General features: G+C 34.4%; 3 protein-coding genes across 3 annotated transcripts; 1 reads left to right on the top strand and 2 right to left on the bottom strand.

The window, feature by feature from the left end:
* Positions 1–1,928: 1,928 nt before the first annotated feature.
* Positions 1,929–2,873, top strand: LOC148570199 (uncharacterized). Its single transcript, XM_088506900.1, has 2 exons — positions 1,929–1,995; positions 2,206–2,873. Exons 1-2 carry the CDS (start codon positions 1,935–1,937, stop codon positions 2,871–2,873), a joined length of 729 nt encoding a protein of 242 aa, XP_088363026.1. The 5' UTR covers positions 1,929–1,934.
* Positions 2,874–3,238: 365 nt separating this feature from the next.
* Positions 3,239–8,971, bottom strand: LOC148570198 (serine/threonine-protein phosphatase 7 long form homolog). Its single transcript, XM_088506899.1, has 5 exons — positions 8,905–8,971; positions 7,982–8,037; positions 3,855–4,570; positions 3,672–3,762; positions 3,239–3,586 (listed from the first exon to the last, which is right to left on the bottom strand). Exons 1-5 carry the CDS (start codon positions 8,969–8,971, stop codon positions 3,239–3,241), a joined length of 1,278 nt encoding a protein of 425 aa, XP_088363025.1.
* An 11,186-nt stretch (positions 8,972–20,157) lies between these two features.
* Positions 20,158–21,133, bottom strand: LOC148570197 (uncharacterized). Its single transcript, XM_088506898.1, has 2 exons — positions 21,070–21,133; positions 20,158–20,786 (listed from the first exon to the last, which is right to left on the bottom strand). Exons 1-2 carry the CDS (start codon positions 21,131–21,133, stop codon positions 20,158–20,160), a joined length of 693 nt encoding a protein of 230 aa, XP_088363024.1.
* Positions 21,134–22,035: the final 902 nt, after the last annotated feature.

Below are 22,035 nucleotides of genomic sequence, written 5' to 3'. Positions count from 1 at the left end.
CATTAACAAAAATAATCAGAGACTAATATATTATCAATCTCAAAGACATAATTAGTGTAATTAAAATTTTAAAAATAATTTTAGAGAACCACACCAATCTAAAAAATCACTTTAGGATTTAACTCCTGCAATAGCTAACAAATTTGTTTCCCAAATGTTATTTGGGAAGTGTGGCTAATTTTTTTTTGTTATGGAAGTAAAAGTGGTGACATACTTTAACATTGTAATTTTTGGTGTTTTTTAAAACTGTGGAAGTACACAAATCCCTGGGTCCAATTTCTGTACTTAAAATTTTTTAATTTTTTTTAACACAAATCCCTGGGACCGATTTGTGTACCTCTCAGAAATCCCTGGGTCCGATTTGTGTACCTCTAACAAATCGGACGGTCCGATTTTTGCTTCTCTAGTTAAACGATCCCACATTTAAATATAACACCCCAACAATCCACATTTAAGAAAAACACCACTACCACTCCAATATTAAAAATAAAAAATTCGGGAAGTGTCACACAAACAGCCATAAGGATATCTTTCGGAATATTCTTATGGGCAGCAAATCATGTTATAAATTTATACAATTACGTTATGTATTAACTAAAATTAATTACTAATATAAAATATATATTAGAATATAAATATATCTTTAAAATAAATTAAATTATACATATATTTATATATAAATTTATTGATGTTTAATTTTAATAATTAATTTTAGTGTATCAATAATATTTTTAAAATTTATAATATTGAATAAAATGATAAAATAAATTATAAATCGCGAGGTAACATTTTTTTACATCATATAATATAGTTGAATGAATAAAAAGCGTTATTGTATAAGCACCAAGATTTTAAAAGTTGGATGGAACTGATTGGTCGAATCGGTCGACCAAAAATTGTTTGTTTTAATTATTTGGTTGATATTATCAGAGGCTATTTTTTTTGGATATGATTTTAATGTGTGAGTTAGCCTCAGTTATGTTGTGTTTGGGGGAATTTACGGTGGTGTGACGGCGTTGAAGTTTTGTTTGTTAGTGTGACCGTCGGATTTCATTGAGTAGAAAGAGGGCACAAATTGGACGGTCCGTTTTGTGCGATGGGAGTACTGAAATTGCTGGGACCGATTTCAGGAGAGAAGAAATGGCTTGAAACTAATCGGACGGTCCGATTAGTGTTGTTAAAAAATTTGAAATGCAAAGACGCAGTCGGACCGTCCGATTTGGTTGTTGCTGCTGTATACATATAAGTTACCTTTAGTACGCAGTAGTTCGTCTTCCTCTTCGTGCAGAGAGAAAACCCAGCAAGTTATGTAGCTTTTCTTCTCTGGTTCTCCTTCTTTTTTATTGTTGCAGAAATAGAGAAAAAAAAATATTGTTATTGAGAGTAGCTAGTATATCACTGTTAGTATGGATGATAGAGTTAGTTTGAAAGTATATTGTTTTGGGCAGATTTTATTACAAACGTATGAAGGAGTTCAATTTGTATGTGAAAATTCATTAGATATTGTTATTCCATACACATTGTCATTTGAGGAATTAAAAGGTGTGATTTGTGAGAAGATAGATCCTCGTTTATCTAGGAGAGTGTCGTGTATTTTGTACAGGTATCCTTTATCCGTGTTTGGTGAGTTCGCATAATTTCAAACCAAGTACGTAACGGATGAAGCGAGCATGCATGAAATGTTTTCAATCTATATTGAAAATCGTCATCGAATGTCGTGCATCGAGCTGTACATTGAGTTCGAGCAGTCGGAAGCGGACCGAAATATTGAATTGGAAGATTATGATAGTGATAGCGAGGAGGAATTTGAAAGTCATTATGAGATCGTTGGTTTAGGTGAAGAAGAAGATGAAGCTGACGGCACTATTAACGCAGATGTGGCGGAGGTGGCCAATGTATTGACAAACCAACAACCGTTTCAAGAGCCTTCTTTCATGCGGTCATTGGATTTGGAGGCTATGCATGCACTGGAGTTTCCTCAATACATGAATGCAGGTATGTAAAGAAAGATAGTTATGTGATATGTGAATTACAATTTGTGTAACATGCGTTTGATTAATTTATTAGTTATTAGTTATTTAGTATGGACTATATTTACTAGGTGGTTAGGTAAATAAGATAGCTAACATGTAGACTATAATTATATATGTAAAAATGTAGATTATTATTATTTATGAGAATACGTATCTTGCTGTGTGATTGTAGCTGAGCTTCCTGTTGTGATGGATGGGGAATTCACGGTTGGAATGGAATTCAGTTCAAGAGAGGCAGTAATCAAGGCGATGAAGAATTATACCATCCGTAGAGGTGTAGACTACAGGGTGTATGAGTCAGAACCGACGACATTCTATGCTAAATGTACACAATATGGCGCAGGTTATGATTGGCTGATCCGGGTTACCAAAATGCAGAAGAAGTACTGTTGGGAGATAAGAAGCTACAATGGTAGTCACACTTGTACTCGATCTAGTATTTCTCAAGACCATTCGAAACTGGATTCCAAGACAGTTGCAGAAGCAATTAAGCCGTTGGTAGAGGTTGACCCATCTATAAAGGTGAAATCAGTCATTGCGGAAGTACAGTCGAAGTTTAACTACACCATCAGTTATCGCAAGGCATGGTTGGCAAAGCAGAAGGTGGTGGAGTCAATCTTTGAGGGTTGGGAAGTATCGTACGAAGCCTTGCCCATATGGTTTGAGGCTATGTGTCACAATGAGCCGTCAGCGGTGGTTCACTTTGAGACTATGCCTGCATACCAGGGAGATGATTTGGTTCCTGATATCCGTGTACTGCACCGAGTCTTCTGGAGTTATTACTCTTGTATAAGGGCATTCAGACATTGCAAGCCAGTTGTGCAGGTGGGTATGTCATGAACATTTCCTGAATGTGAGTACCCTGGCCCTGGAGCCATGAAACCAAGCAGCTGGCTAAATGAGGCTTGCTCCCCTGCATCAGCTTGTGTACCACTCCAATACTCTTGATGTAACGGGACTGACTGTGTAAAATAATCTGATGGATGTGTTTGCGGCACATACTCCATACCACACTGAACCTCCTGTTGGACCGGTGGCGGTGGCGGTGGCGGTGGCGGTGGCGGTGGCGGTGGCGACGGCGGGTGCGGTGGCAGTGCAGGCGGTTCTTGTTGGTGTTCCTCCTGATTATGAACTGGAGGACCCTCTGGATCCTCTTGATATATGAGGTCCGATATCTGCAAGTGGGCACCGAATGCTCCACGGTACTAATGCATATAAATCTCCAAAGGATAATGTAAGGGCACTAAGTCATCAGCTAGAACATGACTATATCGATTGGTCCATTGCATAATCCAAAAAGAGTGGGTGTTGGACCAATCTTGATTCTTAGGTCCAGTTAGTATTTTCCCGTGTGATGTGCCTAGGTCCCGCTCTTGAGTAGGAACGTCCTGGATCAAACCAAATTGCCTCCTGAATCGATCGGATGAATGCCACTCGATACATTTGAAAGATATAAGCGGCACTGTTGCACTCCAAACAACTGAATGTTGACGGATGTCTAGTGGAACCACGTCCGGCTCAATGAAGTCAATGCCATAAGCCTGCCACACAAACTGGACACATCAAGACTATCAAATGACTACACAACAATTAATTCATGTATCAAACTAAAGCAACTACTAGTAGTTTACAACATACATATCCTTCTTGCAAATCATCCAGCAACCTCCTGTAGTGCGCAAGCGTATTATATCGGTAAGCAAAATTCTCACGATCCCAGTTGCACCACCTGCAGTCAAAAATCCCTTTTTTAACTTATTGTGTAAAAAATAGAATACAATTTCTAGTAGAGAAATCAACGCATACATTAATTCATTTTACCTGTTTGCGATCAGAAACACTCGGGGATTGTCAGGAATCGGGGCAAGAAATGGGAGACGGGTCCAAGCCCAAGTAAGCAAAAGTGTAAGCGGACCATCGATTTCCCTGCAGTCGACACGGGTTGCCCTACACAATGATCTGTTCAAGTGCGCGAGGCATGCTGAACCCCAACTATACTGTATGATCCCCGCAAAGTCACGGAGCAAAGGCAGAAATTTCCAATGCACCGCTGCACCAGACTTGTCACCAAATAGAATTGTCCCAAATAACAACATTATGTGACACTTGACATACCTCTGAATCTGAATATCATCAGTCAACACTGTGCGATCCTTCAAACCCCTAAACCACGTCAGTTTTATAAAGCTTCCTCTACAGTCCCTGTTCCTCGGTGCAACACCAAACTGGTGCAAGCACTCGGCCTCCATGGCCTCGAAACTACTCATCGTTGGTCCTGTAATCGGAACTCCGTTTGTCGGCAGACCGAGAATCATCGCCATATCCTCCAACGACACGGCACACTCACCAATTGGAAAATGAAAGGTGTGCGTCTCTGGACGCCATCTCTCGATGAGAGCATTAACCATTGCTGACTGGCATTGAACGACTCCAATCTGAGAAACATGATAAAAACCAGTCTCCCGTAAATACGCCTCAACAATTGAGTTGTACCGGTCCAACGGTAAATAATGATCACATAACAACATTCGTAAACCCTGCAATATCACATTTTTATTGTAACTATCAGTACATAATTATATTAAGGCTTTTTTACTTAAATAAATTAAATAAGTTCTAAAATTACTCAAATCCCCTAAATCAATTTTTGATACGTAAATACCCTAATCCTAATATTATATAAATCGTGCTAGGGGAATGTGGTTTATATAATATGTTAACCATCATACCCTGTAACGATTTATGCATGAATGACTTTTGAGCAATAACACATAAATCGTCCTAAGGTTGCCAGCTTTATTAATTGTATGTAAATCGTTCCAGGTTAGGAGGATTTACGTGGTTTCAGGCAAAAACACAATACCCTGCAACGATTTATGTGTAAGTTATAACCCCAGCACCCTACCACGATTTATTTATAACAAATAAATCGTGGTAGGGTGCTGGGGTTATAACTTACACATAAATCGTTGCAGGGTATTGTGTTTTTGCCTGAAACCACGTAAATCCTCCTAACCTGGAATGATTTACATACAATTAATAAAGCTGGCAACCTTAGGACGATTTATGTGTTATTGCTCAGAAGTCATTCATGCATAAATCGTTACAGGGTATGATGATTAACATATTATATAAACCACATTCCCCTAGCACGATTTATATAATATTAGGATTAGGATATTTACGTATCAAAAATTGATTTAGGGGATTTGAGTAATTTTAAAACTTGTTTAATTTATTTAAGTAAAAAAGCCTTATATTAACAATGATCTGATTATACTCCATTACAAAGCATATATATTATTATTATTATTATTATTGGTATATATTATTATTATTATTATTATTATTATTATTATTATTATTATTATTATTATTATTTTTAAAAAGCCGATATTATTAATAATATTCATAAAACAACATATATAAATCTAGATTCGGTCTTCTGTTTAAAATTGTCAAAATTATCCTATTATTATTATTATCAGCGATCAAACCTAATTTATTAATTCTATTTTTAAACTAAAATAATACAGATTTGTATATTCTAATCTAAAATCTACTTCCAGTTCAATACAATTAACCAAAACAAAAATATATGAATTCAAATTTCCTTCAAACAAATAATAGTAATAAAAATAATAATAACAATAATATCCACAGATTATCAACAATAATAACAATAATAATAATAATAATAATAATAATAATTTGATTTCATTCATTCATCCAAATTAGCAAAAACATAATAACAACTAGTCATATATTTCATTTCAAAACAAAGCTTACTAATAAAAAAAATTCAGAATTTTTAAATTAATTATTTTTACTCTATTTCTAAATTCTTTAAATTTAACTAATTAGTTCTACTCTATTATTTTTATACTATTACTAAAATCTAATACATTATTCTATTTATTAAATCAAAATTTTAAATAATAAAAACTTACATAATCTAGATGTCCAAGATAATTAACAATGTAAAATTCTAGCTGATTCACTTCCTTAATTTTGGGTCTTCTTGGCATTGTCTTCGGTCCGATTTACAGCTGCTGTATGGTCCTTGTAGCCTTCAACAATAGAGATGGTCTGAGTTTGGGAAGCAAATAGAGAGAGTTTTGAGTGTGAGGCTGAAAGGGACACTACTTGAAGGTGGGGATACATTCAGTTCAATGTTGGGAAGCGTTGGATTCAACCGAAGGGGGCCTGCATGCGTGCCACGTGGAATGGGGAACGAAATCGGACCAAAGGTTTTGTGTACCCCCGATTACAGTATTCGGTCCCTCCGATTTTGGTACCCCCATCGGACGGTCCGATTTCTCTTTTCCAACGATCATATGGCAGTGATTCACCCTGCTCTCTCATAACTCAGCTATACACAACTCTTTTCATCATATAAAAAATAAAAAGTTCTATTATCAGATTGAAAATTATCTATAAATGGTTAAATTGGCAGAAAATCAATCGGTTAAATCGAACCAAAAATCAAACAGTTTATCATTTTTGCTCCAAAGTGTATTGTTTTGCTCCAGTCCAATCTTTATAGAAAAAATTTAAAAAAATAAGGAGAAAGAATTAGAAGGCCAGAAGTGCAGACTACATTCTCTATTTTTCGTTGCACTTATCTACCGTCATCACCTTCTATTCATAGATGTAGTGTCTGTTTGAATAGTGGTTTATCAAACTGAAATTTGAATAAAAGTAATTTTATAAAATTGATTTTGGATAAAAATAAGTTTGTGTCAATATGATTTATGTTTGACAACTCTTTATTAAAATTAATTTTGATAAAATAATTATTGTTTGAATAATATTAGTTAAAATCACTTTTAGATAGATAATTATTTAAAAGGACATGACATTAAATTACAATGTTATTTTTTATACATGTTTAATTTTTTTTATATTTTTTTCTTATATTTTTTATATAGTATATTTTTAATACTCTTAGTACTCTTTTTTAGTATGTTATAATTTTTAACTATTATTATTATTTATGATTAATTTTTTGTTTAATTTATTTCACCTAATGCGATCAATAAATTCTATTATAAAAAGATAATAATAAATATAATACACAAAAATTATAACTACAAAAATATATAATGTCAAATAAAAAATTAATAAAAAATATAAATAATAAATAATAAAAAAAATTCATATAGAGAGAAGTAATAAGAATTTTATAAATAATGTAATAACATGTAAAAAGGATAATGCTGGTAAAAGAAAAATAAATGTCAAAGGTAATGGCTAAAAACACATTAGTGCAACTGAGAAGTTATAAATTATTGTTTATTGTAAAAGTGGTTTTATGAACAAAATTACTTCTCCATTTGTAGAAAAAAAATTAGTTAAACAAAAAATTAAAACTTTCAAGAAGTTTAAGATACTTTTTTCCTTCAAACATAGTTACCAAACACACACGTAGTCATCCCATCAACATCTCTCCTCTGTATTGTTCGCAACCACCCTACCTCACTTTATTCATTTACAGCTCCTTCTGCTTCTACCCATCTCTACTCGCTCTTCCGTCTAGAAAAGACAATGGATATGCTTAATATGCACATGGAAAAAAGGTTAAAAACAACTCATGTATAAGACTTGTTTGGGCGTTATTTTTCAAAAAAAATTTAAATAATATTTTTTAAATTTTTTTTATAAAAGTAAGTAATTTTATATTTGAATATCTCATATAAAAATTTTTTTATTTATTAATTATATTTGAATAAAATAAAATAAAAATATTTATTTATTTATTTATTAGGTGAAAAACATCTTTTTTTTAAAGATTTTTTTAAAAAAGATGTAAAGTTTAGTTTTCCAAAAAAATATATTTTTTAAATTTTTTATTATTAAAAATTTGTCAAACACACTAAAAAATATAAAAAAAAATTATTAAAAAATGTATTTTTTATTAATTTAATAGCACCCAAACAAATACTTACAGTATTTTTCTTGTTCTTTGGTGTTGGAGCCAACACTTGTGGAATCACATGCAAACCTAAAATGGAACAACGTGCAACCAAAGAAAAATGGGTTAATAGTTAAATTAGTCTTTAAACAATGATTCGTTCTTTAAATTTATCATTGAAAGACTTTATAAATCAAATTGGTCCTTCAAAAAATTATAAATTAGTAACTTTTGTCCTTCATTCACTCAATTAATAATTTTCATAAACAATTGATAATATAGAACGTTAACTCACATCATATATGACACCTAGCATATCTAATTAGACGCCAAATAAATATATTTATAAAAATTTATCTATTTAGCGTGTTAGGTTATATTAGGATTATGGTTTATATAATTGAAAAAATGGAATAAATTAATAGATTTTCAAAAATATATTTATTCAACGTCTAATTAGACCTGCTATATGTCATGTATGTTATCAGTTAATATTTTATATCATCAATTGTTAACAGAAACTATTAATTGAGTGGCGGAATGACAAAAATAATTAATTTATAATCTTTGAAGAACTAATTTAATTGATAAAAATTTTTAAAGACAAATTTAGAAGATAAATCATCTTTTAAGGACTAATTTGACCATTAACAAAAAAAATAGAAAAAGAGAAATCAGGACAACTACCACGTTGTTTGTTAGCTATTGGGCTAATCCCAAAAATAATGGGTTTTAGTTATACAATTTTATTACTTATAATTTTTAATACAAAACAACACTAAAACATAATTAATTTAAACACTATAAGGGCAATTCACCTAAATAAATTGTTTCACTTTTAAAATTACGTAATGTAAACGAAGACGCAAATATATTGTTTCACATATCTATAAAAATCGTTACTGGCAGTAGCGGTTTACACAAACACAGAATCTACTGCTACTAGCCGCAGATTACGTTGAGTTGTGGCAGCATAGAAACCGCTGTTGCCTGCCGCGGTTTCTGCATGATTATGGTTGGTCATAATGTGCATTAGGATACGTGTGTAAACCTTTAGAGGGAGCAGCGGTTTACGTTGAGTATGAAAACAAATAATAAAACTAATCTTTATCTAAAAAATAATTATAAAACAAATAATTAATGGTATATACTATTTAAATAATATCATAAATAAAAAAATTTAATTTATCATTTCACAATATAATTTAAAAAATATAAATATGCATGTAATAAATTTTTTATTTGTATTTATTATTCAAAGTGAGATTAAATTATATAAATCAAGACTAATTTTTTTTATTCTCATCTCTTTCAAAATTTATAAATAATAAAATAATTTATTTTTAGCCAAAAGTTCACTAAATTATATATTTTTCTCTTTAAAAATCACTTCATTCTCTTTTATTTATATCAACCATACAAAGAAGATTTGGAGAGTTTGGAACATGGATTATCTTCTTTACTGCTGATTTACATTTGAGGTTCTAGCTAAATGAATTTTTTTTTATTTAGTGCAACTTTGTTGTCTTATGCCAAAAAATAAAAACTATTGCATCTTAATTTTGATGAATAAAATAAAAAATATAAATATGCATGTAATAATTTTTTATTTGTATTTATTATTAAAATGAGACTAAATAGCAAATCAAAGAGTGAGTATTCATATAGTACTAAAATATATAAACTAAAACTAATTTTTTTTATCTTCATCTCTTCTAAAACTCATGAATGATAAAATAATTTATTTTTAGTAAAAAATAGTGAATTTTTTTCACTAAAAATAGCAAATCAAATAAAAAAAATCCTATTTTTTACTAAAAATAAATTATTTTATCATTCATAAGTTTTAGAAGGGATAAAGATAAAAAAAATTAGTCTTAGTTTATATATTTTAGTACTCTGTGAATACTCACTCTTTGATTTGCTATTTAGTCTCATTTAATAATAAATACAAATAAAAAATTATTATATGCATATTTATATTTTTTATTTTATTCATCAAAATTATGATGCTATCACTATTATTTATTCAATCAATCAACTATAAAATACAAATAGTTTTTATTTTTTGGCATAAGACAACAAAGTTGTACAAATAAAAATAAATTCATTTAGCTAGAACCTCAAATGCAAATTAGCAGTAAAGAACACAACCCATGTTCCAAACTCTCAGTCTCCGAGTTTCTTTTGTATGGTTGATATAAATAAAAGAGAATAAAGTGATTTTTAAAGAGAAAAATATATGATTTAGTGAATTTTGGCTAAAAATAAATTATTTTATTATTTATAAATTTTAAAAGAGATGAGAATAAAAAAATTAGTTTTGATTTATATAATTTAATATTTTGAGTATGGTATTTTTTTATTTGTAATTTTTCTCACTTTTAATAATAAATACAAATAAAAAATTTATTACATGCATATTTATATTTTTTAAATTATATTGTGAAATGATAAATTAAATTTTTTTATTTATGATATTATTTAAATAGTATATACCATTAATTATTTGTTTTGTAATTATTTTTTAGATAAAGATTAGTTTTACTATTTGTTTTCATACTCAATGTAAACCGCTGCTGCCTCTAGCGGTTTACACACCAACCATAATCATGCAGAAACCGCGGCAGACAACAACGGTTTCTATGCTGCCACAACTCAACGTAATCCGCGACTGGCAGCAGCGGATTATGTGTTTGTGTAAACGCTACTGCCAGTAGCGATTTCCATAGATATGTGAAACAATGCATTTGCGTCTTCGTTTTGGAAACAATGCATTTACGTAATTTTAAAGGTGAAACAATTTATTTAGGTGAATTGCCCACACTATAATATATTAATTTTTGCTAAGACACCAAAAAAAATATTAATTTTTGCTGCAACTATCTTCTGTTATTATTATTATTATTATTATTATTATTATTATTATTATTATTATTATTATTATTATTATTATTATTATTATTATTATTATTACTTTATTCCATAATATATAATATGTAAATAATTTTGTATATATTAAAATATTAAATTAAATATATTATTTATTTTAATATAATTTAATTGAATTATAGTTAAATAAATTGAATCTCTAAATTTCTGAATCAATGATATTAATTGTTTAATATTCAATTTAACTTTTAAAATATTATTTATACAGAATTATAAAAAATTTAATTAATGTTATATTTATTTGGTTTAATTATTCTGTTAGTTCCTGTAGTTTTGTGAAATTTTCAATTAGATCCCTATATTTTTTTTAATTGGGTTTCTGCACCAATTTTTTTTTAATTAAGTCACTCTTAGTAATAATTAGCTTAATTTTATAGGGACCCAACTAAAAAAAAAAGAATTAGTACAGGAACTTAAATAGAAGGAAAAAAAAGTGTAGGGACCTAATAAAAAAAATTTTGGTGCAAAAATTTAATTAAAAGAAAAAAGTATAAGGACCTAATTGAAAATTTTGTGAAACTATAAGAACCAACAGAGTAATTAAACCTATTTATTTTTAATATTTATATTAAAATATATTTATGTTTTATATTTATTTATAATTTTATATATTATTATATTATAATTTTATTATTTTAATTGAATCATAATTAAATTAATTAAATTTCTAAACTAATAAATCAATTTGGTTCCATGGCTAGAACCTTGATAAGTACAGACATTAATTTTGTAAAAAGGGGAGAGAAATGTTTACAAATGCAACCCAAATGAACTCTCACATGACACGTAATTTGTGTCACGGTAACAAATGTCACATCATTCAAAAATGTTAAGATCTTAATTATTTACATTATTGGCAGCTATATACAATGGATTCAGAAATTTTATAAGGAGGTGGCCAAAAATAAAAAAAAAAATAAAAAATGTCATATTAAATTTTTACTAAAAGTTTTAACAAAAAAAATTGTATATTTTAATATTACTGGAGCCCCAAGAACGCGCGATCCAAACTTGGGCTAAAAATAAAAATGGGTTTTACAAAATAAAGGTAAAAGTAAAATATGTTTTTTGAAAAAGGAGTTTTTGCTTTGTAAATCGGGCTACAATAAATGTCACACTTAGCTATGAAGAGCCGGACCATTTTGTATTTGGGTGCGTAATTTTTGATGTTTCAACTTCCCACTAAAATAGTGGGTTGTAATTAAACTTGTGCCGTTTACGAAACAAGACTTCAGTTTACAAAAAGGTTTTGATAAGTGAGAAGATTTGTCTTTCAGAGGTTAGTCTTCTCACCTTGTATCTGTCTTTTCATCTCTTCAGTGTTTTTTTCGAGTTCTTCTCCTCTATTATTTTATGAAAAAATGGTAAAAGAGAAAGAAAAAGTTAAAGCTATTGAAGAAAATAAGGAGAATCCCTATCATTGGGTTCATGATGATGTGAAAACTCGTGCTTCATCGTATTGTGATCAGGAGTCGCTTCGTGTGTTAGAGCTCCCAATGTTTGTTAAGGGTGGTTCTGGTGTGTGTATTGAGTTTCTCCCTTGTTCTAGTGAGGAGAGGGTTTGTGAGAGGAGGGGGGATTGGGGTTATTTTATATGTATGTTCCCTGTTTGACTGAGCTGCATGTGAAGTTTTCATTTTCAGATTTTGAGTGCAAAGTGTTGACCCAGTTGAACTGTGCTCCGTCACAGTTGCACCCAAATTCATGGGCCTTTTTGCGTGCATTTGAGGTTCTAATGAGTTTTCTGAACTTTCCTCTTTCGTTGAATGCTTTCTTTTCTTTGTTTCAGTCTAAGGGGGTTTGTAAAGGACTGTGGGTTTTTCTTAGTAGCTTTCCTGGTCGCTCTCTGTTTTTGTTATACAAATCTTCTTTTAAAATTTTTAAGTCGATGTTTGTAAAGGTCCGGTCATTGGAGTCCGTGTATCCCTTTTATTTGGATGATGAGATGATAGAAAAATTTCCTCTGTATGGTGCTCGGAACCCTTGCAAATTCTTGAGGCTAGTGAGAGAAGTGAGGAAGAGGATTGTTTGCTAGAATTTTTAATTGAGAATTTTGCTGCTGGGGAATGTTTGTCTATTCTCGATTTATTGAAATGTGAAGAGGAAAATGATATTGAAGGGCTGAAATTGTATATAGGTAATTTTGACTTTATGCATTTCGATTTGGTCTCGTTGTGTATATGTTGATTGTCTGCTTTTTGTGGTGATAGGGAGTAGGGTGTCGAATCTGAATGCTGCTAAATTTCAAGCGTATTTGAAGAAAAAAGGTGAGAAAGGTGGCAGTGTTTCGGGAGTTGTGAAGGAAACAGATGGGGATGCCGCGTTCTCTGCTGCGCAGGCCCCTCCTTCTCCAAAAAGGAGGAGGACTAAATCGGAGAAGTCTTTAGAAGTCATCTCTGAAGGTGATTAGGGCACTGCTGTAAAATCTATTTTTGAAAGGCAGCGATGTCTTCATGGTTTTGTTCCTGGGGTGAACTTACACTCTTTGTGGAGCGACCAATTTCCCATTGCCGAGCTTGCAGATCGTGTTTCCCAGTATCCTGGGGATATGGCCCTCACACGTCGGACGAGACTTGAGGGGATGGGAAAATTTATTCAGGTAGGTTTTTTGTATTTATTTGATTCTTTTTTCAACTTTGCGATTTGTTTTGGTTGGTTAAGTTGTGGTCTTCTGCAGATTGTTGCATTTCGGTTACTATGTGTTGGTCGGACTACCGAGTTATTGAGTTCGGAGCAGCAGGTGATAGTTGAAAAAGTATTGTCTCTTGAACGTACGTTGAAGGAAAGGGAAGAAGTCGTTGTTGATGTCACTGCGAAAATGAAGGAAACAGAGGATGAAGTGGACCGTCTTCAAGAACAAGTTAGATTGCTGCAGGCTAAAGTGAAGGAGAGTGATAAGAGTAAGGGTAAGATGACTGCTCATCTTAACGAGCTTGAGGAGGAGAAGATGGATATGTTTATAGCTGGTTTTGATCGTGCTGTCAGCTAAGTCTCCTTGTTTTCGCCGAACTTTGATCTGAGAAAGCTAAATGTGGCTAAAATTGTTATTAATGGTGAACTGGCTGATGACGAAGTTGGTGAAGACCAAGCTGAGAGCATTCCTCCACCCCCCCTTGAAAAGATATTTGGAAAGATATTTGTATTTTGTTTCATGACTTTTCCGATGTTTTCGGAATTTTTTGAACTTTGTACTTAGTTATTCTTTTGGTGTTTGACTTGACAATGCTTTTATAAAAAGCTCGTGCATGGATATTAACTTAGCCTTTGTTTGCTAGTTAGATGATTGATATTGATTTTGATAGTAGTTTTTGATATTTGAATATTGATAGTACTATTCATTCCGACTTTTGTGGTCGGTTCGATACGTTAGTCAATTTCCAATCGCTGATTAGTCAGTTTTGATTGATAGGCATTTGGTGATGTTCGAAGCATAGATAGTCGAGCTGAATGTAAAATTTATTGATATGAATGAGGTGTTTAAGGTATGAAATTGTCGGCCTCGTTAAAACCTGTCCGAGTAAAATCCTCCTTAGGGATAAAACCTCGTGATTAGGAAAAAGAGTACCTTCCCAGTTCACACTTACATAAGAGTTCAACTGTAATAGATTCTCAAAGATGAGATATTCCATGTGTTAGGAGAGGTGTTCCTTCTAAGGTTTTGAGGGAGTATACCCATTTTCCAATGACTTTAGAGACGTGAAAAGGGCCCTCCCAGTTGGCTGCGAGCTTCCCGTGTCCTGGCAGTTTTCGGACTTCTCCATTTGTCGCAGGACTAAGTCTCCTTCTTGTAGTGCTCGTGGCCTTACCTTTTTATTGTACCGCTTCCGTATTGTTGCTTGCATGGCTTGCTGCCTTAGGCCAGTGAGGTTTCTTTCTTCATTTATGAGGTCGAGCTCTGTTGACCTTTCTTCCGAGTTGTCTTGCTCATCAAAGTATTCGGTCCGAGTGGATCCTTGGTTAATCTCTATGGGTATCATACAGTCTGCGCTATATACTAGTCGGAATGGGCTTTAATTCGTTGTTGTGTGGGGTGTTGTCAGGGGCAGAGTTAGAAATTTTTTTGGGAGGGGCGAACAAAAAAAATTGAAGTTAAGAAGAGAGAAAAATTAAAAATTAAATGGGGGCTAAACTAAAAAATTAGAGGCTTGGGAGGGGCCATTGCCCCCCTTTCCACTAACGTGGCTCTGCCACTGGGTGTTGTGTTATAACTCCACACAATTTCTCGTATGAGCTTGGCCCATCGTCCCTTGGCATCTATTAATTTCTTTTTTAAGGCCTGCAAGATAACTTTGTTAGCTACCTCCGCAAGCCCATTAGTTTGTGGGTGTTCGATGAAGGAGAAATGATGCTTAATATGCAGATCTGTTAGATATGATGCGATTTTTTTATTCGTGAATTGTCTACCATTATCAGATATGATTTCTCTAGGTAAATCGAATCTACATATAATTGACTTCCAAATGAAATTTTGTACTTTTTCGGCCGTAATTTTTGCAAGAGGCCGAGCTTCTATCCATTTGGTGAAATAATCCACCGCTACTAAAAGGAACTTTACCTGCCCTGTTGAGATTGGGAATGGTCCGAGTATATCCATGCCCCATTTGTGGAATGGCCAACTGACGTCAGAGGTATGTAAGAGCTCGGCTGGGTTGTGAATGAGCGGTGCGCATCTTTGACATGCATCATAGCTTTGTATCTTATTTCTGCAGTCTGTTCTTAAAGTCTGCCAGAAGTACCCTGCTCGGAGTATTCTTGTAGCTAAGCTCCTACTTCTGGTATGGTGTCCGCAGATTCCCTCATATAGTTCATTCATGATGGTTTATGCCTCTGCTTGTCCGAGACATTTCAGGAGAGGTCGGGAGATACCTCGCTTGTATAGTTCGGCTCCTAATAAGGTATACTGGTTTGCTTTGTATCTGAATATCATTGGGTTTTCATCCTCTAGTATCTCTCCGTTTTTTAAGTAGTGAATGAATGCGCTTCGCCAATCTTCTTCCTGTGAGACACTTAAAATAGATTTTACATCTAAACTTGATTCTGTTAGTGTAATGTGATGTAGTTTGTCTGTTTGATCGATTATCCTATGTGTAGCGAGTTTGGATAACATGTCGGCCCTGCCATTTTATTCTCTAGGTATATGAAGTATTTCAAAATTTTGAAAAGATTTCATTAGCGTTTTGACCGAGTTCAGATATTTTTCTAAGATCGAATCTCGTACCTGAAATTGACCGTTTACCTGTTGTACTACGAGCAGTGAGTCACAGTGTACTTTTAAGTTGGAGATCCCTGCTTCCTTGGCCAACCTCAAGCCTGCTAGCAGGGCTTCATACTCGGCCTGATTGTTAGTTGTTTCGAAGAGGAATTTGATTGACTGTTCGGCGTGGACTCCATTGTCGTCTTTTAGGAGAATTCCTGCTCCATATCCGTTTTCATTTGATGCTCCGTCCACGTATAGTTCCCATGTCTTGATGTGTTCTTCTTTGTCCGTGAATTCTGAAACGAAGCCGGCTAAAACCTGGGCTTTAGGTGATCCTCACAATTAGTAGGATATGTCAAATTCAGAGAGCTCGATCGCCCATTTTGTTAGTCGCCCTGCTAAGTCCGGCTTTGATAGTATTTATCGTAGAGGGTGGCTGATGAATGGATTTTTGACGGCTTAGAATTTCACTAATGAAATCTCGTTGCAATATAGTTTCTAAACCAACACTAATCCTTTCATACAAAAGATTGTTTGTCACAAGTACAAACCCCTAAAATTATAAACCGAAGTATTTAAACCTCGAGTCGTCTCTCAAAGGAATTACAGGGTAGTGTTCTTGTCATTGGCTATGGACATGTATATTTTGGAGTTTTGGATGAAAAACAAGAAAAGTAAATGGCAAAGGAATTCAAATGATGAAAAGGTTTTGGCAAGGTTTGGTGGTCAAGGATCTCTATCCTTATCACTAACCATAATATCATAATTGCAAGGATCAATGATCAATCACATTAAGTCATCCTCTAACAAGTAGAAGAAAGTCAAATGAGTTATATCAATCCAAGTGCATAAGTCCTAGCTATTCACTAATTGAATCAATGAGAGCTAGAGTCAATGGCTACCAACTATCAATCACTTGGACATTAGTAACTCAAGAATTCCTAAGTCACCTTCCCAAGCCAAGAGTGTAAAATTCTACTCTAACATCGTTTCAAGCATTTTGACAAACACTTGGAAGGCACAACAGAAAAGCATAGTAAATTGACAACAAGAATGAAATCTAACAACAATTATTGCAAAGAATTATCATCAACAATCAAAAAGAACGTCATTAACATGAATTACCTCAAATTGAATTGAAAGAAAATAAAAGGGACAAGACTAGATCAACAACAAAGTATAGAAACAACATAGAGGAAATTACAACAAAGGAATGGAAGAACAAGATGTAACAACAAAGAATTGAAAGGTAGAAGTAGATGAAAGCATGAATTAAAACCTAGATCCAAGCTTATTATCCTAAACCTAATCCTAATTCTAGAGAGAAGTGAGAGCTTCTCTCTAAAACTAACTAAAACTAATCCTAATGTTGGAATGAATGAATGAATGAGCAAAAGATTCCTCTCCCCTTCAATCCTTGGTTCTTTTAAGTGTTTTGGCGCCAAAGTTGGTTTAGATTGGGCCCTACAGCTTCTCAGAATTCGCTGGGCATGTTTCACTTTAAAATCATGTGCTGGCACCGACGCGTACACGTACAGCACGCGTGCGCGTCCCTTGAAATTTTGCAATCCACGCGTGCGCGTGCGCTTGGATGGTGCATCTCAAATCTTTGGCTTTTCCATGTGTTCTCCACTTTGCATGCTTTCCTCTTCACTCCTTTGATCCATTCCTAGCCTTTTCAACATGAAATCACTTAACAAACAAATAAAGGCATCTAGTGGGATCAAAGGTGAATTAAAATCATCAAATTAAAGGCCTAAAAGCATGTTTTCACACTTAAGCACAAATTAAGGGAGAATCACAAAACCATGCTATTTCATTGGATAAATGTGAGAAAAGATTGATAAAATGCTCTAAATTCAACACATGATAAACCCTAAAAACGGGGTTTATCAGTGGCCTGTCCGAACTATAATTGGGTGTGTTTGAAAATAATGCCTCAGGCGCCGAGCAGTGATTACTAGACCGATTGCCAGCTTTTCTATCATTGGGTACCTTGTCTTGGCGTTCTATAAGACCTTGCTTATGAAATACATCGGGTGTTGCTCCTTTCCTATTTCTGTTTCAAGTACAGAGCTAATAGTGTTGGTGAAAATTGAAAGAAATAGAAATAGTTGTTTACCTTGCTCCGGTTTCTTTAGTATAGGTGGTGATCCCAAGATATGCTTGAATTCGGAAAATGCTTTTTCGCATTCTTCTATCCAAATGAATTTATCCGACTTTTTCATTGTCTTGAAGAAATGCTAGGATCTTGTTGCTGCAGTTGGTAAGAATTTGGATTGGGCTGCTAGGCATCCTGTGAGTCGCTGTACTTCCTTAATCGTCTTTGGGGATTGCATATTTAGGATTGCCTGGCACTTGTCTGGATTGACTTCTATACCTCGGTTTGTTAACAAAAATCCTAGGAATTTGCCTTTCTGTATGCCAAATGCGCACTTTTCCAGGTTCAGTCTCATGTTGTATGTTTGGAGTTGTTGGAAAACCTCCTGAAGGTCAGCTTCATGTTGTTTTTCTGAACTAGACTTGACGACCATGTCATCGACATATATTTCGATATTCCGTCCGACTTGATTTTTAAATATTTTGTCCATTAGTCTCTAATAAGTGGCCCCTACATTTTTTAGTCCGAAAAGGCATTACTTTATAATAAAAGTTACCTTGGTCAGTTACAAATGCCGTCTTATCCTCGCCATCTGGGTGCATTTGTATCTAGTTGTATCTAGAGTAGGCGTCCATGAAACTTAGTACTTGGTAACCTGAGGTGTCGTCTACGAGTCTATCAATGTTCGGCAGCGGGTACGAGTCTTTCGGGCAGGCCTTGTTTAGATCTGTGAAATCTACACACATCCGCCATTTTCCTGAGCTTTTTCTGACCATAACCACATTTGTTAGCCATGAGGAAAATCGGATTTCTCGGATGAAACCTACATCAAATAGCTTTTGTGTTTCTATTGCTGCTGCATTTCTTCTTTCAGTGCCCAGGTTACGTTTCTTTTGTCTTATAGGTCGGGCATTAGGGTTGACTGCTAGTTTGTGGCATATAAAATTTGGGTCGATCCCTGGCATGCCGGCAGGGGATCCAGACGAATAGGTCAGCATAGGCCTTCAGTATGCCTTTCCAAGTTTTGTTTTGTTCCTGCAGAGAAAGCTGAACCGATGTTAGTATATTGATTTGTTTCATCCAGTTGTACCTTTTCTAAGTCGTCCGTTGGGGAGGGGCAACTGTTGTTATCCCTGGGGTCCATTTCAGACAGGGTGGGAATGTTTTTCGGGTTGTATACTGAATGGATTCTCGGGATGACCTCCTTTGTGATTTTCTTCAGACTTGCGTCGTAGCATTGTCTAGCTTCCTTATGATCGGCGTGAACTGTCGCTACTATGTTATCCTGCAAAGGAAACTTGACACATAGATGAATGGTAGAAACAATAGCTCCAAAGGAGTTAAGGGAGGGACGTCCTAAGATGATATTGTAAGGACTAACACAATCGACAACCAAGAACTGGATGTCTAGTGTTTTGGAATTTGGGAATTCTCCCAGTGTTGTCCTCAACCATACATAACCTGATATAGGGACTTTCTCCCCCGAGAACCCTGCTAATTCTATTGCTGATGGTTGCAATGCCTTGTCGCTTAACTGCATCTTTTTTAATGTGGAATAGAATAGGGCATCAGTGCTACTTCCCGGATCGAGTAAAACTTTCTTTACGGTCAGCTCTCCCATGTGCACCGAGATGACTACTAGATCATCCAAGTTTGGTGTCTGTGATTTGAAATCACCATTATTGAAACTGATGTTGGCTGTTGAGGTCGGAACTGTTGGGCTTTGGTGCGACCCTTCCACTGTCATCATAGTTCGATAACTTCGTTTCCTGGCTGTGTTCGTGATTCCTCCTCCAACGAAACCACCTGATATGTAGTTTATGACTCCTTTCGAAGTGGGGGTTTCCACCGGGTCTCGGTATGCTCCTTTATCCTTGCAATCCGAGGCATACCTCAGTTTGCTCATATCCTCGGTTGGCTCCTTTCGACTCTCGGAGTTGATGTATTTGTCCAGTAGTCCTTATCTCGCCAATCTCTCTAGTAGGTCTTTAGCCACGACGCATTCATCAGCGGGGTGGCCGAATTTTTGATGGAATGCATAGTGTTTACTTTTGTCCACGTACTTTTGGTCTTGGTATGTTTCTGCCTTGACTGGTGGCTTTATAAGTCGGTTGTGCAGTATTTCCTTAATGATGTCCTCTCTTCTGGTGTTAAACCTAGTATATGAATCAAATTTTGGTGTTAGTTTAAAAGGTTTTTTGGAATCTATGTTGTTTGACCTGGTTGGCCTGTCATCTTCCTTCTGTGATGGTAGTCGTTCGTTTCTTCGTATTTCACGCAATTCCTCTATTTCAATTTGTCCGGAGGCTTTGTCTCGGAACTCCTCAAATGTTTTTGGTTTTGCCACAGCTATAGCTTCCTGGAATTTCCCAGGTTGAAGGCCGCTTTTTATGGCGTGCAGTTGGACTTCTGGTTTAAGGTCGGGGATTTCCATGGCCGCCGTTGTGAAACGCGTTATGTAATCCTTCAGACTTTCGTGCTGCCCTTGTTTGATTGTGCTGAGATAATCTGAATCTCTCACATAGATTTTAGATGCTGCGAAGTGGTTGATGAACATCTTGGCGAACTCGTCAAAGTTGGTTATGGACCCTGCAGGCAAGTTAGAAAACCATAGTAAGGCAGCTCCATCTAAAAATGTAGGAAAAGATCGACATAAAATGGGATCAGAGTCACTATTGAGGAACATCATAGACTCGAATTTCATGACATGAACTTTAGGATCCCCCGATCCCTTTATACGGCGTTAGGGTCATCGGGAGCGTAAAGTTTTTGGGCATTTTGAAGTTCACGATCTCCTTGGAGAACGGGCTGGTTCGCCGTCTTCCAGCTTTTGGGGGTGTCTCCCCTGTCTTTGCGTTGGATTTTGACTGACGTTCTTCGTGTTGATCAGCGTTTGTCTTCTTGCTATCTAGCTTCCGACCTCCATTATTTTGCATCGTTGCCAATAATTCGGCCATTCTCTGATTTTCCACTTGGAGAGCGATGTTGGCAGCCAGGAGTTCGGCGTGGGCTTGATGGGGTTGCTAAGTCTCTGAGTAATCAGTCTTGTCCCCTTCTCTGCAAAGAAAAAAGAGGTATAAAACAAATACGAGTTATAGAAATTATAATTTCGGCCCCACGTTGGACGCCAAATGTTCTGTGTGGATAGCCGATTCCAAGGTAGAGCTAGTTGAGTTGCAAGTTCAAACTCGCCTCTCCTCAGACCAAGTGGATTATGTATCGGTTTCCTCCAAGAACGGCGGCGGTGGGCACTTGCAAAGGCACTCTAACGCTCAAGTTAGTAAGAGTAAAAGATAAATCTCAAATTACTCAGAATGAATAGTGTACCTCTTCCATGTTAGGAGTGGATATATTTATAGAATTGTTGTGCTATAGGCGGTTACTTAGTGGGTCTAATATTGTGGAACTGTTGAAAATGTGAGCCTAATTACGTGATAACTGCTCTTTATCATGTTTGACTTCTTTAAGATAAGCACGTTAGGAGAGCAAAGCACGTTAGGAAAGCAAAGCATGTACGTATTCCTAAGTAGCACGTGTTTATTTATTTAGTTCTATTTATAGTTTTACCTGAGCGAGGTTATAGCCAACAGAACAAATTTAAACTAAAATTAATTTTAAAAAATTCATTTATATTAAAGTTTTTTTTATAAAATTTTAATTTTTATTTCTATTATAGAAGATATAGCATAAATAATTTAAATTTATTTCTCTAATACTTTTAATATATATATTTAAAATAAATTAATAAATATAATATATAAAATATATTCATATTAATAAATAATTTATTTAATATATTTTAAATTTAGTATCATAATAAATAAAATTTAATTTAATT

The sequence above is a fragment of the Arachis ipaensis genome, chromosome B3, assembly GCF_059453495.1.
Source record: "Arachis ipaensis isolate K30076 ecotype BB chromosome B3, ASM5945349v1, whole genome shotgun sequence".
NCBI lineage: Eukaryota > Viridiplantae > Streptophyta > Magnoliopsida > Fabales > Fabaceae > Arachis > Arachis ipaensis.
This window is presented reverse-complemented; position numbering and strand designations above follow the sequence as displayed.